This window comes from Marmota monax, unplaced genomic scaffold (genome assembly GCF_021218885.2).
Source record: "Marmota monax isolate L192 unplaced genomic scaffold, Marmota_monax_Labrador192_F-V1.1 WCK01_AAM20220418_F8-fsc00037, whole genome shotgun sequence".
NCBI classification, from domain to species: Eukaryota; Metazoa; Chordata; class Mammalia; order Rodentia; family Sciuridae; genus Marmota; species Marmota monax.
This window is the reverse complement of record NW_026693245.1, coordinates 1,563,386-1,580,491: the sequence shown is the minus strand read 5'-3', so window position 1 is coordinate 1,580,491 and position 17,106 is coordinate 1,563,386. Positions and strand designations below refer to the sequence as shown.

The 17,106-nt window shown below is 42.1% G+C and overlaps 1 protein-coding gene across 1 annotated transcript in view; it reads right to left on the bottom strand.

The window, feature by feature from the left end:
- Window positions 1–17,106, bottom strand: part of Myo10 (myosin X) — a 204,821-nt gene that overhangs the window by 113,649 nt on the left and 74,066 nt on the right. The window contains exon 3 of the mRNA XM_046456288.2: window positions 10,907–11,065. Coding sequence (XP_046312244.1) covers window positions 10,907–11,065 — 159 coding nt within the window. The remainder of the gene's footprint in view (window positions 1–10,906; window positions 11,066–17,106) is intronic.

The window sequence follows — 17,106 nt, the reverse complement described above, 5'->3', positions numbered from 1 at the left end:
CACCAGAGTTAAAATAATTAAGAAAAACATTTTGTCATGGATGACAGTAAATTCCACAAATGCACACCCACATACCAACAGAGATAAGAGAGTTGGAGACAAACTTCAACAACCTGACATCTCTTCTTTAAATTAAAAAAAAAAGCAAGGAAAATGTAAAATGTGTATCTGGCTGGTTACAGAGAGAATCTGATTTTTTATTTCCCTTTTAACAATAATAAGAAACCTTATCTCATTAACAATCGAAACGCTGGGCTGGGGGTTCATTTCAGTGATAGAGTGCAAGGCCTTGAGTTTGCAACATATATACATACACACATACATACATAAATAAAATTCCCTTATAGTGCCCCCATTTAGTACCAAGGGTAAACAAGGCTCTTACAACATGAAGGCACAAGCTTTACTATTTTACCTTGTCACTGACATAAGTCACTGCTTAAAAGGTTTTGGGAATCCAGAAACTTCTTCCTTGTTGCAGATTTAAATTAAGTATACATGTTTCCAAAACAGCTTTAACTGACATTTCTTAATCCCCTGGCCAAGAGGGCTACCTGCCCATCATCAGCTGCTCTGACATCATCCTGGTGCGGGTAGGCAGAGGCCACTGCTCCTGCTCTTCTGGGAGGAACAAGGTGGCAGTAAGATGCTCTTTCTGTAGTCTTGAGGTGGATGAGTAACAGTGAGGATGGAGACTCTCGTTTTGACAGAGTGCCATCTCATGGATGTAGAGTGCCTTCAGCCATGCACAGAATGCTACCCAGCCCCAGGTCTCCATGTCCTGAACACTCCACTTCTAATTATGTCTAGGATCCACCCTCTTTCCTGCCATCTACAATACCTGCCCTGCTCAGGGACTCACCTTGTTTTGACTCAGTTTCTACAAAGCCTCCTTTCTCCATGATTCCCACAGTCTTGCTCCCTCAATCCAACCTCCAAAAAGACTGATATCACAGCATAGGTCCTAATGAATTAGTCATGCACCACATAATGATGTCTGGGTCAACAGATGGCCTGCATATACAACAGTGGTCCCATAAAACTATATTTCACAGTGATATCATAGCAAACTTGGTTTATGAGAGTACACTCTACAATGTTAAATGTGACCACAAAATAGCCTAAGGACACATTCCTCAGAATATTATCCCAGCTGTTAAATGACACATGACTATATTCTCATAACAGGTTATCAAAGGGGGCAGGGGCTTCAGTCCACTGAAGGTCTTTTTTTTTAAAGAGAGAGAGAGAGAGAGGAGGGGGAGAGAGAGAGAGAGAGGAGGGGGAGAGAGAGAGAGAGAGAGAATTTTTAATATTTATTTTTCAGTTTTCAGCGGACACAACATCTTTGTTTGTATGTGGTGCTGAGGATTGAACCCAGGCCGCACGCATGCCAGGCGAGTGCGCTACCGCTTGAGCCACATCCCCAGCCCCCCACTGAAGGTCTTTACTATTAAGCTCTTACTGTCTGCGCCTATGTACATGCAACAGGGCACTTCCATATCAGCTAAAACAGAGGTGTAACATGAAATGGCAATCACAGCAGTAGTTCACAATGGTCTATTCAAAGAAAGACAAATTACAGTATTTGAAACCTTGGAGGTTCACTGGCAAAAGTAGTAGGGCCAAGGACACCACCATCCTCCCTACCCCCACCTTAAACATAACACCTCATTTATATTTGCATGGATGACTGTGTCACTTTAAAAAAAAAAAAAAGGCTGTGTGTTTCAGAGATTTGCTGAGCAATAAGGAAAGTCCAACATGCAACATGAATAAAAATGGCAGCTGGGGCAAGAACAGCCTTATGTGAAGGATGGAGTGAAGACAGTGTCACAGGAAGTCCTGAGAGCTACAGGGGGTGGGCATTTGTTGCATATTTCTATCCTTTCACATTCTACATAAGCCTATTATTACCGCTCCAAAAATGGCCATGATGACTCTGTGCAGCTTAAGACTATGAACACATGCCACCCCCAAGCATGAGGCAGGGCCAGGTACCAGTTTCCTCATGTTGGATTCCAAATTCCACAAGAATAAATAGCCTGGTCACTTTAACGGCTGTTCAGAAATAGAAAGTACATCCTATTTTGAAGCACACAAAACAATTTTCTAGTCGGAAAAGTTCCACATACCTCACCAAAAAATACATTTCCTTGCCCATTTTAATAATTTGGAACAGCTGTATCACATATTGCTTTAAAATGTTGGGAGAAACTCACTGTGTTTCTTCAATCCAAAATGTACCAATTCAAGGTTTGCAAAAGACACAAGAATAGGGACTCAGGCTGCAGCTCAGTGGCAGAGCACTTGCCTAGCATGTGTGAGGCACTCAGTTTGATCCTCAGCACCACGTAAAAATGAAACAAATAAAATAAAAGCGTGTTGTCCGTCTACAACTACCAAAAATAAATAAATAAATGAATAAAGGCATAAGTCCTAATATCTAACCCCCACCAGGAAAAAAAAAAAAAGTATGATTTGACATGAGTATGTTCTATATCTCAAATATATACCTTTTAAAAATTTTTGGTACCAGGATTTGAACCCAGGGGTACTTAGCCACTGAATAATATCCACATCCCTTTTTATTTTGAGACAGGGTCTTGACAAGTTGCTTAGAGCCTCACTAAATTCCTGAGGCTGGCCTTGAACTTGCAATCCTCTGGCTTCAACCTTCCAAGCCACTGGGATTACACTATACCCTATATATACCATATTTTTAAAAATCAAGTAAGAAAATCTGTAATGACCCAGGGGTCCACACTGTGTGGTCATCACAGTTCCAACTAGGACATGCTCATGGTGTGGACAAATCCTCAGTCCTGAAGCTGCCTGCCCTGGTCCTAAATCTCTCTGGGCCTAAGATTCTGATCAGTAACAACAAGGCATCCTCAGTTACTCACTTGATTATTATTTGAAAATGCTACATAAATCAGAGATATTTATTATTGTTATTGCTAATGAAAATAAAACTTTTCATCATGTGGTTCTGCAAAACTGGATGTAAATCAGCTGAAATGCACTGGGGAAACTAGTTGTGTAGAATTGTGCCATGCACACTTTCCTAAAGGAAAGAAATTTTTTTTTGTGTTTGTTTTTTGTATGGGAAGTGGGGGTACTAGGGATTAAACTCAGGGGCACTCAACCACTAAGCCACATCCCCACCTCTATTTTGTATTTTATTTAGAGACAGGGTCTCCCTGAGTTGCTTAGTGCCTCATCATTGCTGAGGCTGGGCTTTGAACTCATGATCCTTCTGAGCCACTGGGGTTACAGGTGTAGGCCACCATACCCGGCTTAAACGGAAGAACTGTTAAGAATCATAAGCCAGATATATCCCCGACCTACCATTCCCCTCTTTTTTTTCTCCCTCAATCATACCAGCTCAATGTGGCAATGACTCACTTTCTAAATCTTTACTTTGAGTGCAACTTCAGTTTAAGTTACAAATCCATATACTGAGTGGTCTACTAGACATCTTCCCTTGGACATCCTGAGATGGCTCAAACTCAACATGGACAAGACTCTTCAAAACAGCACAGAGTTACATCCTGACTAATACCACCAGCATCTATCCAAATGGGTAGTCCAGTAATCGTATGGAAATTCAGTCTCCTTGACCACCAAAGCCAATTAAACTCTTGGACTCTACTTCTTCCATCAGACTTTCATGATTGGCACACCACCATTCCCATCTAGTTTACCGGTCACCTCTCCTCCCAGATTTGATGCCTCCTGCACTCATTCACCAACCTCTTGCCAGAGTGGGATTTCGAAAACGTTGGTTTGAATTTGACTCCTGCAATTTCCCTGAGTCCATTCAGCCTCATTAACTTGCACACAAGAGCCTGTCCTTGCCTGCTTGTGGCCATCTTGCCAGCGGGTGGTGTGTAGCCTTTTCTCCAGTCTTAAATCTAGATCAATGCATCATGCTATTTTGATCACATGCTGATCTGCTGCCAGGAGAGCCACCCTCCTCCTTGGCAAATTCCCCACACGTCCTGCAAATTCAGGGAACTAACGCCTTGTCTGGGAGTCATTTTCTGACCCCCTTCTGGCTCTGATGCTCATTCTTTGTGCTCCCAGTATTTTTATGACACTCACAGTCATCTGAGTTGCAGTCAATAGGTTAGTATCTGACCTCACCAAATCAATTCAATGCCTTACATTTCTGTAATTTTTTCAACAATTACTGTGAACAAAAATAGTTGTGCAGCCTTGGAGTGCAGTACAGAGCCTGGCACCTGGGCAGGGCTGAATCAGTGTAGATGTGGAGGGGGCACATGATCTGACCACCAATCCATCAAAGAAATTTGTGTTTAATTTTGTTCTAGTGCTCCATGCTCACTGCCCTCTACATAACAAAATTTTTTTTGTCTTGGTCCAATTACACAATGAAAATCAGTTTCAAGCAATTTTTAAAAATGTTAAGTATGCAAGTGTCTTGAAAAGAAGTCAAGATTACAATAGATAACTCATGAAGCCTGGCTCTTAGAAGTTCTGGCATTTCCACTTCATTTAATGAATTTCTTTTCCTTTTTAAAGACTGACTGGGACTTATTTAGTTTTTGTTTGTTTACTTGTTTTGTTTTTTAGGTGCTGGGAACCAAACCAGGGTCTCCCATGTGCACGGCAAGGCCCTACCACTGAGGTACAACCCCAGCCCTCAAGTGAATTTCTGACTCAAATCCTCTCCTAGTTAAAAGCAATCTGAACAGAGGGGGAAAGTAAAGAAAGACAAAACCAGTTTCTAATTGCCACTATCATGTGCTGATGTGGAAGTGGCCACTGAAGAGCACAAATGTTTGGTAAAGTTTAAAAATATATATATAGTCAAACAGATGGTTATAATTATCTTCTGGCAACATAAGTCTTGATTTCAAGTGAGAAAAGAAAAGAAAAAAAAATCCCCAAGCCAAGAACCCCTTGGCAAACTGCACCACATTCAGCTGTTCCTGGTACGTGTCACACATCAAGACTGACCATCCGACCTGGGATCATCCTGTGTCCATGAGGGGCACGCTGCCACTGGATACCGCCTTTGGAAAGGGATGGAAACAAACCTAACAGTCTACTTTGGGAAGACTCAACTTAAGGAAATGAAACACACATTTTGATCTGCATGTCCTCCAAAGAGAAAACTCCGTCCACGGCAGAGCTTGGCTGGTCTGCGCAATGCGAACAGCTGTGATCTCCCTGCAGGTGAATAAAATCAATAGTTCTTTAATTGGCTGGTGACTGCTGACATTCACAGAGGCAGGCTTCAAAGTTAATTCAGGAGCATCAAACACATTTACAGATTCGGGCTGGAATGCCACCTAACCAGAGAGGGATATTTTTGAACCACCTAAAAATACAGTAGCTGTGAACCATCTTTTGTGCTTAAAAAAGCATGTATCTTTAGACACAGCCTCACTTCTTCAAATGGGCTCCTTTGATTCTGATCTTTGTACTGTTTGTTCAGCAAGACCAACAAACTACCCAAAGGGCAGGGTGGAGCATGGATGGGCTTCCTCTGCAGCCCTCCTCTACTCCATAATTGCAGGCAAGCTCCCAGGTTCTCTGCGGCTCCCCGTGATGTGGTTTTGAGCCATTCCTTAGTGGTTGGGAGAAGAGTCTCCTCCATGCAATCGCCCCAGAGCTCCACAAGTCCTCTAGTGGAGGGAGTGTGCTTCTCCTCCATTTAGCAAAAGACAAAACTGCCTCACCCTGGAGCTTGGCAGTCCCTGCACTGTAGACACAGGGCTTAGAAACCTCGCCTGCTCGTGTCAACACTGTTTAGTTGCTGGGCACATAATCTGAGATGATCTAGGCTCCAGAGGATACAGTAGGAGAGACATCCAAAACCCACCCGCCCTTCCTGCTCTCCTCAAGAAGCTGCCAAGACCATCAGCACCATGTCTCCTCACCAGCCTTCCTGCTTGACAAGGCTGGATCAGCACTGAGGGAAGATGGAAGCCTCCATCCTCCCTCTCCACGCTTCTCAGATCTACTCTCTCACTTCCGTGGCTCCACTGGTCTAAAACCCTCATGTCTTCACCACTGAATTCCTGTAACCCTCTCTCAGCCAATGTACTCTTTCTATTGGCATCTCCTATCACCTCCCTATCCACTCTTCTAAACATATTTTCTCAGGGAAATTTTCCCTTCAAAAACCTTTATCCAGGGCTGGGGATATAACTCAGTTGGTAGAGTGTGCCTTGCATGCACAAGTCCCTGGGTGGGGGGGAGAGAGAAAGAGAGAACGGGAGGAAGGGAGGAAGGGAGGAAGGGAGGGAGGAAGGGAGGAAGGAAGGGAGGAAGGAAGGAAGGAAGGAAGGAAGGAAGGAAGGAAGGAAGGACCTTTATCAAAAATGGTATGCTTGGGACTGTGGTTGTGGCTCAGTGGTGAAGCGCTTGCCTAGCACATTCAAGGCTCTGGGTTCAATCCTCAGTACCATATAAAAATAAATAAATAAAATAAAGTATTGTGTCCAACTACAACTAAAATACAAATATAAAAAAAAAATGGTATGTTCTCTACACCATCAATCCCAAACTTTTCAGATTAGCTGCATGAAGGAAGGGTCCTGGCCTGTACTACTGACAACCTGGGCCAGATTCCTCCTTGAGACAGGGCTGCGCTGTGCACCTTAAGATGGTGAGCAGCATTCTTGCCACCAGTCACTAGATACCATTAGTTCCCCCTCACCTATCTGTGACAACTAAAAATGTTTCCCAATATAGCCAAGTATCCTCTAGGGGTAGGATCATCCAAGCTGAGAACAAATACATTATGGTTTTCTAAACCTCCTGCTTATTCCATCTCATTGCTCAACATTCCCCAGCAAACATCTGAATCCAAAGCAAGAACAACCTTCTCTGGATTCAGTGAGGTCTATACACCAGACTATCATCTCTCAATCTTTCCACATGGGGTCCCACCAGCCTTTTCTTCTAATCAACATTTATACTTCCTTTATAAAGACCATCCTCTCCATAGAGCTTGTTGTAGCAAGTTGAGGCTTTCTGACCCACCCATAGGTTCTCTCTCCCCAGCTCTTACTCTTTGGACCATGAACACACACCCAGTCATTCTCTCCTGAAGTCTTAGAAACATAACAGGTGTAAGTACTTGTCCTCACCAGGTCTTATCAGGTAGTAGGAAGAGAAAGGAGAGTGAGGACAAGAGGTTTAGGGTAGAAGCCAGGGGTGGTTGGGAGCAGAGGGGCAGAGGTCTCCACTACAGGATGGGAAAGTTAAGAGCAGGAGCCTCAAACAGCAAGACCTGGAGTTGAGGAAGGGAATCAGCAGTAGGGTACAGGACAGGGGTGCCGCACACCAATGGCAGGAGACTGGGGCTGCCCTAACAGTAAGAGCACCAGCAGCATGGCTCAAGCCAGGTGGTCCAGACACTGCCAACAAAGATGTGTTGCCCAGGGCAGGCGTCTACCCACAGCATCAGTTAAGGGGCCCAGGTAAGCGTTAGGGGCAAGGTCAAAACCAGGACTACGTGACCCGCACGTGACGTTTCTCTCAACAAGAGACTTTCTTTAATTGTTCAAGATGGTATGCTGGGCACTGGCCTTGGTTTTGTCTCCTTGCTAAACTCCAGGCTTTGAGGCTAGGGCCAATGTTGTAAACCTCTTTCAAGCCCCATCGAACACAATGCCAACCAAGCTCAAGGCAGGAGCTTTCTAAATAAATGCTTACTCATAGGAGAGGAACAAGTTGGATAAGAAGCTAAGTTTCTAAGGCTTTCACCTATTTTAAAACAACCCTGCCAGATGGGGGGGGGTAGCTTTAAAAAAACAAACTAACAAAGCAGACATTTTGAAAGATTAAATTATTCATACAGAGCTGAAGAGGAGGTTAGAAAAGGGAGGCTCAACTTTGATTTGTTTGGCCTGAAGGCTTTTATCTTTTCATCATTCTCTACGCCACTTCAGTGGAAGATGCAGAAATCTAGGGGGAAAAGAAATAGTTTACTAAGTTCCGATAAAGTCCTTAGACAAAAAGCCTGGTCCCCAAGGAGAGAAGCTAAAGGTCCTTCTTAGCAGAAAGAGCTGACTTCTCTACCTGGAGGTAATTCCACTCACCAGCAACCTGGGTGGCCTGCCAGCTCAGAGCACAAAGCCAAAGGATGATGGGAAATGCACACACGAGTGGGCGGGAGTGGTGAGCACAGGGACAGCAGCTGAGACCCTTCTCATAATGGGAGGCAAAACAACAGCTCCTCCCCAAAGACATTCACAGTCATCCCTACAGCCCAGTCAGGTATAGAAATGGGTCTTTGCAGATTAAGCATGAAGATGTGATTATAAACCCTGAGATGGGGAGAATACCCTGTGGGTGTGACCAAGAGACCCTAGCAGGGAACCCTTCTTGGCTATGGGTGTGGGAGGAGGCAGAGGCAGAGAGGAGGAGAGATTTGAAGCTACAAAAAGGACTCAATCACCAAATCAGGGACCACGGGGTATGATTTCTAGATGCTAGGAATAGCACTCATGTGACAATCAGCAAGAAAACGCGGACCGCTGCCCACAACTGGAAGAAGGAACAGTGATCCTCCATTAGAACCTCCTGAAGGTGGGGGGGCAGCCCTGTGACCCACTGCCTTCAGCCCAGGGAGACCCCTATCAGGCTTTTGACCTACCAAATCCAAGGAAATAAACTGATTATTTTAAGGTGGTACACTTATGGCAGTGCGTTACATCAGCAATAGAAAACTAATATAATACCTCTGGCAAAATTCAAGTCATTTTTCCCCCCACAATCTTTTAAAGATATAGGCAGGTATTTCTGAGATGAAATTCAAGGTAGAAAAGTGGTGGCTTTTCTGACAGTGGTGGTTTTGTTTCTATTTGAGTAGTCTGGCAGGTGCTGCATCCCTCACAAATAACCTCAGTGGTAATAGCGAAATCATGGGGGCTGCCCTATGGATAATAATACAATTGTCCCCAAATCAGAGGGAGGCATATATATAAAAGCAGAATTAACTGAATTGAACTGCAAATTGAATGCACAAAAATCCTGAGTTTTTCCCTCAAAACACAGGAAAAAGACCTTCAGTCTAGGAAACAGGACCATGATCCTATTCAAAGGATTGGCTGGGCAATTTAGCAATGAAACTTAACATCATTATTATTTAAAGGGAAAAAGAAAAAAAAAAAAAACTTACAAAGGCTCTGCCTTTGTACTCTTAGATAGGTTTTTCCTTCCAATGGACTTATAAACTTGAGTCTTTTCTGTAAAGACAAAAAACTATGAGTTTAGAAATGCTTAAAAGAGACATACTCCAATAAAAAAAGAATCCTCAAAATCTAGCTTTATATCTTGGTATCAACTAGAATAGGCTATTTGTAATGTGTGGCAATTATTTTATAAACGTTAATTGCACAACTACCAGGCGCCTGGCAGTGTCCTTGGCTCAAGGAAGGCAAAATAAGTCCTTAAAAAACCTGGCAAGTAGTTACATGACAGTGTGGGGGATTTAATAATGAGAATAGCTGCAGAGTGCAGCAGTAGCAGAACCCTGAGTAATGGGTGTTCCACAGCTAGTTAATTCACTAGTCACATGTAAGCAGATTTTGGAGAAGGAGACAAAAGAATAAATGCACATTCTGCCAACACATGTAAAATGCAGAATATGTGGCCACTTTTACATAAACATGGATAAACATTACCTTTTCTGAAGAACATATGGAAACCATTCTAATCTAGAGACTTAGGGTAAGCAAGCCCAGCAAGTCAGAGGACTACAACACGATTGACAGGGCTGCCTGAAAACATTTGGCAAACATTAGGTCAATCTGGCAAAAATGACACTTTCACAATGTAAAAAAAAGGCAAATAAACATACTTTATTTTTTAAAAAAAGTTGGGGAAAACGAAGCATTAAATCCACAAATACCTGGTTCTTCCTCTGTCCTAACCCTTCCTCCCCAAGATAAGGGATACTGTAGAGTCCTGAGTAGCCAGCATACCTGGGGTTTCGGGCAGTAGCCCCTAGTCACGTCAAAGGCTGATACTATTATTAATCAGAACCCCAACATTAGCAAAGTTACAAATTACTCCTAAAAATTACTAAAAGGTCAGAATTTTTCAAGTATCAAAATTTGGCACTTTTTAAAATTATATGAATTTGAAATTGATAGTTTATTATTAAGACTTGCAAAGAGGCATATGGAAAGGGGAAATACACAGGTCAATAAATCTTTACTTGCTAAGAGGAAGATGGAAAAAGGAAAGAAATACAGAGATCAATAAATCTTCACAGTGTAATATCTGTACTTTAATGTCAAAAAGATATTAGAAGTAATTTTTACATATTACTTTATAATATAGGTTTATTCAAATTTCATGAAACTAAGGAGAAGAAATGCACGAGTGCTTTTTTGTGGACATTTCTCCATTCAAAATAGCAAAAAAAGCAACCCCACAACTTGGAAAGTTGAATTCCCTTGAATGCAAAAATCCCCCAGGAAGAGCTCCAGAGCCAGGAAAAGCAGTAAAAATCTATAAAAACAGAAAACTGAAAAAAGAAAGAAAGAAAGCAGCTTAAGCTTAGATGGCCTGTCTCCAAGTCAACATTTGCCCCAGTCCTTGATGGAGAAAGCCAAACAACTCCAGGTGACTTCTTAGTCCCTTACAACAGGGACAGGGCATGCACTTGAGAAGAAAGAGGGCAAATGACCTCAGTGTGCAGAAGGTCCTTCAACAGAAACCAAATCCCCTCTGACAAAATTCGGGCAATAAACCTAAGGAGAAGATGGTTTGTTGAATCAAGTTTCTAACTTGGTAAAACCCTCGGAGACTGTTTTACTTAGATTAACAGAGGTTCAGGAAATACACTGAAAATAAAAATAAACTGTCACTCAAACTCGAGGAACTTCTTCTTGAAGAAATTAGAGGTGGAACTCACATATATCTGATTTCTCTTATATCGCTGGAACAGGTTGTACATGATGGAGCCTCCGTGGAGCTCTGACAGGGCGGCCATGTCGTCCACACCCTCCTCGTTCATGGGGTGCATAGGGGTCACCTTCTGCTGGGTGATTGTGCTCTGTTTGTAAGTGAACACCTGAGGGAGGGAGACAAACTCAGTTGTTTAATCAGCAGTAAATGGTTTTCACAGAAGCTTCCCAAACCAACAACACAATCTCAGTATGAAGATCCTCAATTAAAAAATCATTTTCTTTATGTCACCTATATATTTCTAAGGGAAACAATTAATTGACAGTTGCTATCAGGTATTTCTAAAAGATATTAGTTTAAGCACTAACAATTCTTTGAGAAACATAGAAATTACAAATCTATAGTTCATTTCTCTGTGTATTTCTGCAATTGCTATATAACAGCTAAGAAACTAGCTAAGTCCTTAGAAAGCAATTTGGCTTTCCCAAAAGATGTTTTATATTGGGTCATACAGTAATTTCAAAGCTTCAGTAAGGTTCAGTAAGGTTCATCAATTAAGTATTATAATAATTTAAGTTTTAGTTTCAATAGTTCAAATATTATATAAATTCTTATTTATTCCATATATATTCCATGTATCTGTTTGAAGACTGGAACATCAATGTTTAGAAAATATTGCTGGCCAACATGCCCTCTCAACCAAGACATAACTATTCATTATCTATAGGCTAAACAGATCCATGCTCAGAGTTTTAAAAAATTTGTTTCGTTGACAACCTATATTCCTTAAAATTCCCAACAGCAGCAATGAGTGCTACACACACACTGCTGCTTGTTCATCAAGAGACTCTGATACAGTAGGCTTGATTATTGAGTTTAACATGTATTTGTGAAGATCTGCTCAGTGATCTTTTATCATAATTGATTTGGTATAGGATGAACCGCACACAGCAAGTTAAGCCCCATCAGCTGACCAAAGCTTGACCAGCCTCCAAACTAACAAATGTGGTAAAACCATCTGATTATGGAATTCTCCATATTTACTCATTTACTAGTTGGTAAAGTTTTGTATTTGTTTGTTTGTTTGTTTTTTGTGGTGCTGGCCATCATACCTGGAGCCTTGGGCATGCTAGGTAAGGGTTCTATCTCTGAACTACATATCCAGTTCCTACCAGTTAGTAGATTTTATGCTACTTTTATTGCAATCATCATTTAAGTAAAACAAAAATGCCAATAGGTTTAAAAAAAAAAAGGAAAGATGTAAGCAACATGAAAAATATAAAACATATAACCTTCACAAGTATACACTCACAGGTACACATACACACTTACACATAAAAAACAATTTTCTGGAATATTTGCAGAAATTTTAAATTGGAAATTATACATTTAAAAAGCAACTAGCTACCTACATGGCAACAAATGGCATGTTTTTGCAAAAGTGAATAACACACCAAGAATTGCAAAAATACCACTCCAATGGTTTTCCTGAGCCTTAAGAAGTGGCATGTTTTATATTTATGGAGAAAATGAAAGCTTTAGTTGTGGCATTTCTGCCACATGAACCATAAAAGTTGGTCACAAACAGTCCTGAGAAAGCGCTCGAGGCCAAAGCGGGGACCCACCCGTCTCTCCTGAGCAAGAGCCATCTCATCAGCTGCTCCTTGGGCTCGGACCTCCACCAGCGGAATGAGGCAGCACTGGTGGCCCCACCTCAGGGCAAGGGGCCAACCTGCCATGTGAGCACTCAGGCTGGGCAGAGGCCTGGGGCTGCAGCAGAGTGTAGGGTAGAGTGTGCCACATCCAGAAAAACAAGTATTAAAGCAAAAGACACAAGGACATTCCAGAGTGAAGAAACACATGACCTTTCATTTTGAGTCATGAATACCATGGAAGAAAGTTAAAGAAATGGAAACTCAGGCCAACAGTAAAAGTAGTCCTAAGGCAACCAACAGAATTCCAGATGTTAAGCAATTACACTCCTCTGCCCTTCCCAGCTTGCCACATCCCTGGGACACCCATCTAGGCAGGAATTCCAGAAACACGGCAGTTGGACAGGGTGGCTGGGTCTTCCATAGAAAGTGACGATGGGGTGAGGCAGTGGCAGAACCGGCCTGGCCCCGTCAACTTCTGGCCAGCTGAGGAGCGGAAAGGAGGAACTGTACCACCTCCCAGGTCTCACCTCACTCTGCAAGCTCAAAGTACAACTCAACTCGCCTCCAACACTTTCTTCCAGAAAAGAAGACAGGGCACCAAAGCCAGCACAACTATCTTCTACCCAAGGCTCTGTAGATTCACTGTCACCAAGTCTTTCCTAATGTTGACAAAACTGTGCCTATCAGTTTCTTACTGAGTATGTGAAGCAATCCAGAATTTAAAGACAGAAATTATTTAGAATATTAAAAATTTTAGCTATAGGTAAGATCATATTGATGATGCTTTCTAGAAATAATCATATATACCCTACAATACTTAGTGTGTGTGTGTCTCTCTCACATGCACACATGCAATGATAATTTTATGTTATATGTAAATATTTTCCTTTCTTTTTAATGTATCAGAAAGAGCAAGACAGTGCATGAGTCCAAATGAACAGCTCAGAGCTGGGTACAGTCACTGAAAAGAAAAAAAAAATGCTGTGATCTGTAAACAGAGTCCCCATCTTCTGTGTACAAAATGTGGGCACATTACCGTTCTAGAAGTGGGAAAATCAAAAACAAACAAACAAAAAAAACTCCAACTATTCATTCTTGTGACTTCAGGATCATGTTGAGAGATAGACAAAATAGGAGGCTATAAACAGAAAAAAATTTAAAAGCATATGTCAAGATATAGAGTTGCAGCTGATAAGAAAAAAGGAATGAAAAAGTGGAGAAAAAATGTATTTGCGAAGGAAAGGAAGGATGATCATCCATCCAGAAATGGGTTAACATTGCTAAAGATCTTGGAACAGTATCTGGCACATATAAGTGTTCGAAAATTTAAAAATTCAGAAATTCCATTCAAACCAGGCAGCTAGGGACAGAGCTTACATTCCAATTCAGGGGAAGGAAGTGAAAAACAAGCATCCAAGTAAATACTCAGCATCACTGATCCACTGACAGTGATGAATGTCTACAACCTGTAAATGAGGGGAAGAAAGGACAGGCCGACCAAAGGGAGTTATTTTACATCAGGTGTTTGGGGACAGCCTCACTGACAGGTGAACATCAAAGGAGAAAAGCTACCGAGGTAAGGGACACAATGTGCCCCTGCATTCTGGTGTCTTAATGCATTACTGGTTGAATGAACAACTGATTTAATTTGGAAAGATTTCAAAGGATTAATAAGACCCACAATCCTATTCAAGAAGTTTTAAAGAGAGCCTCTTGAACTATCAAAAGTCACTTCTATGTGCAACAATTAATGGAGTACGAGTTGTGCAAGATTATTCCCAAGCAGCAGAGAAGAAACTTTCCAGTTTCAAGAATGAGGTTCTTTTAAATAGGACTGTTTCTAAAAGAAATGACAGCCACAATGCAATAATAAGATGTATTTCTAAAACCCAACTCAGAATAAGCTGAGTTACTTCAAGGGAGCAAATACCAGGAAAAATGCTATGTGTTTAGAAAATGTGGAAGATTCATAGTCAGGAAATCAACTTAGCAGAAATCAACTTAGAGCAGTTTGGAACAAACGGCTCTTGTTATAGAATTATAAACCACTGGTCACAAGATGAACTGGGTTTGTGTGGGGGCAGAACAGAGGTAACCAATCAACACTAATGGGGAAAAAAAAAAAAAAAAAACCTCAGAGATTTAACCAACTATAGGTCCACTGCTGCATAAAAAATGAAAAGGCAGGGAGTCAACTAATCAGATAAAACAGCTTTTATCTTTAACCGTAGAACAGTACAAATATTTCAAGGAAGCCCCTACCTGCTTGTACAGTTTTTATAACATACAGACATTTACAGATTTCTTTTATTACAATTCATTTGGAGCTTTCAGACATAAAACCTAACTTTCCCAATTCAAGATAAGTAGAAATGAAAAAAATCCTGACATGATCAACAGAGGGGACACAGGACATTCTCTGTCATGGCAACACCACCTGACGTTAGCCTAAAATTTCTGTTAGAGCAGTGGTTCTCGATTCCGCTCCCCAAGCACATTTGGCAGTGTCGGGAAACATTTTTGGTTGTCATAGCCTAGGGGAGAGGACATGGGTGCCAGTGGTACCCTGGGCAGGGGGAGGAATGTTGCCAAACATCAAGCTATGACCCAGAAGTGCCAAGTGTGAGGTACGATGGTCTAGAAATGCCTGACATGCCAGAAAACCACATGTCCACCCAGGTATCAGAAAAAGTGGCAGCAGCGAGCCAGAGCCTATGAGCAAACTCTTCATAACACACAGAAGTACGTGTTTAAAAAAAAATCAAAGAGATAAAAACAGCGAACAGAGGCCAATAAAATCAGCATGGTGATATCATATAATTCAGTGTTTTATTATTTTTCACAGGACCCAGGCTAAGAAGGGTGAGGGTGAGGGTGGTGATTTCCAGGCACTGGGATTTGCTCACGTTTCATAAGCATTTTCTAACTATACTGCCTTGTGGTCCAGCACTACTGTCCACTCCATCTCTGCTCCTGGGAATTGTCCCCCTGCTCTTTCCTGCCCAGATCCTCACACCTCCTCCTGTGTCTGGACTGCTGTCACCCTGCTACTCTCCTTCAGGTCTCAGCTCAAATGATATCTTCGTGGCCAACACTGAGACACTGAGTGGAGGACAACCTGCCCAGCCCTGCTCCAGCTGTCTTCATAGCTCCTTTGCAGTTCCTGAGGGCTTACCCACCACCTGGCTTCAAAATCATCACCTAATCCTTCCAAGCTAAACATTCTTGGTCAGGATCTTTCAAACTCTGACCACAGTATGTTTTTCTACTGTAAACTACTGTAGAGTCTCATCAGTTTCATAAAAGCAACACTTACTCTCACCATCTCTTGAGAAGATGCTAGTGCCATGCTCTTAAATCTCCCAGTTCCCAGAACTCTGGGCCAAATAAACCTCTATTGTTAACATATTACCCAGTCTCAAGTACCTTGTTATACCAACAGAAAACAGACAACAATGTGTGATGCTTCCCCATATTTACTACCTATTTCATTTATTTTAAATGCTGGAGGTGATCTACACTGATTTACACCTCCCTACTACAAGGGCAAGAACCTTGCCTATCTTGTCTCCCAGTGTTCAGCCTTAGCCCACTATACACTCAATACATACTGAGTAATGGCCCTGGCCCTCAAAATGGGTATAATGTGTATGAAGAGGCAGAAGGAGATAAGGAGCAATCATAGCCTTGAAAATCACATTGAGCTGGATTCATTTCCCCTTAATACATGCTATTACTCAAGGGCAAGGAGCATGTGTCCTCTAAAATAAGGATGATGATGATGATGATAAGAATACTTAACTCATAGAATCCATGAGAAGACTAAAGAAAATAATATAGGCAAAAGTCATAGTGACTGTACCCAATGAGAACTCAACAGAAGTAGCTACTGGGCTGGGGATGAGGCTCAATGGCAGAGCACTTGCCTAGCATGTGAGAGGCCCTGGGTTCAATCCCAATTACAGTGGGGAAGACAGCTATTCCTATGGGGACACAAGGAAAGGAACAACGTAGAGTATCCCATAGGGAAATAATCCAGAGTTTAGGGAGTAGAGGAGCCCAGGTTGCAGATGAGGGTCTGAATACCAGCTTGCTGGAGGAGAGAATGAGCAATAGGGCAGGAGGTACATTCAGCCTATATTTTTGATGACAGCCTTGCCTGTAAGACACCTGGTGAAAAACTCTTTGAACATAACACTTGCTTCCCCCATTTTCATACCTCTGCACAAATTTGGCTGGTCTTGTTTAGATTTTCCTTGAAATTCTACCTTGCTTCAGGGGATGCATCTCCTAAATTTCCTTCTTTCTTTTATGTATTGGCTCAGTAATTCAGGAACCAAAGTAGTGACTGGCGACAGAGGTCATTAGCCATCTGCCTCCTGACACATGGCTAGCATGAGCAGTCACACAGCAGCCTTGAGTTCCTCGAGTGGAGCTTCACGGGCTCTGCGCTGCCAGTGGCTGGCATGTGCTCTCCCCAGCTCCGCGATGACAGTGGGCTCTCCGCACCTGTGCACTCTGGGTCCTCAGATTCAACCAACCACAGATGTGG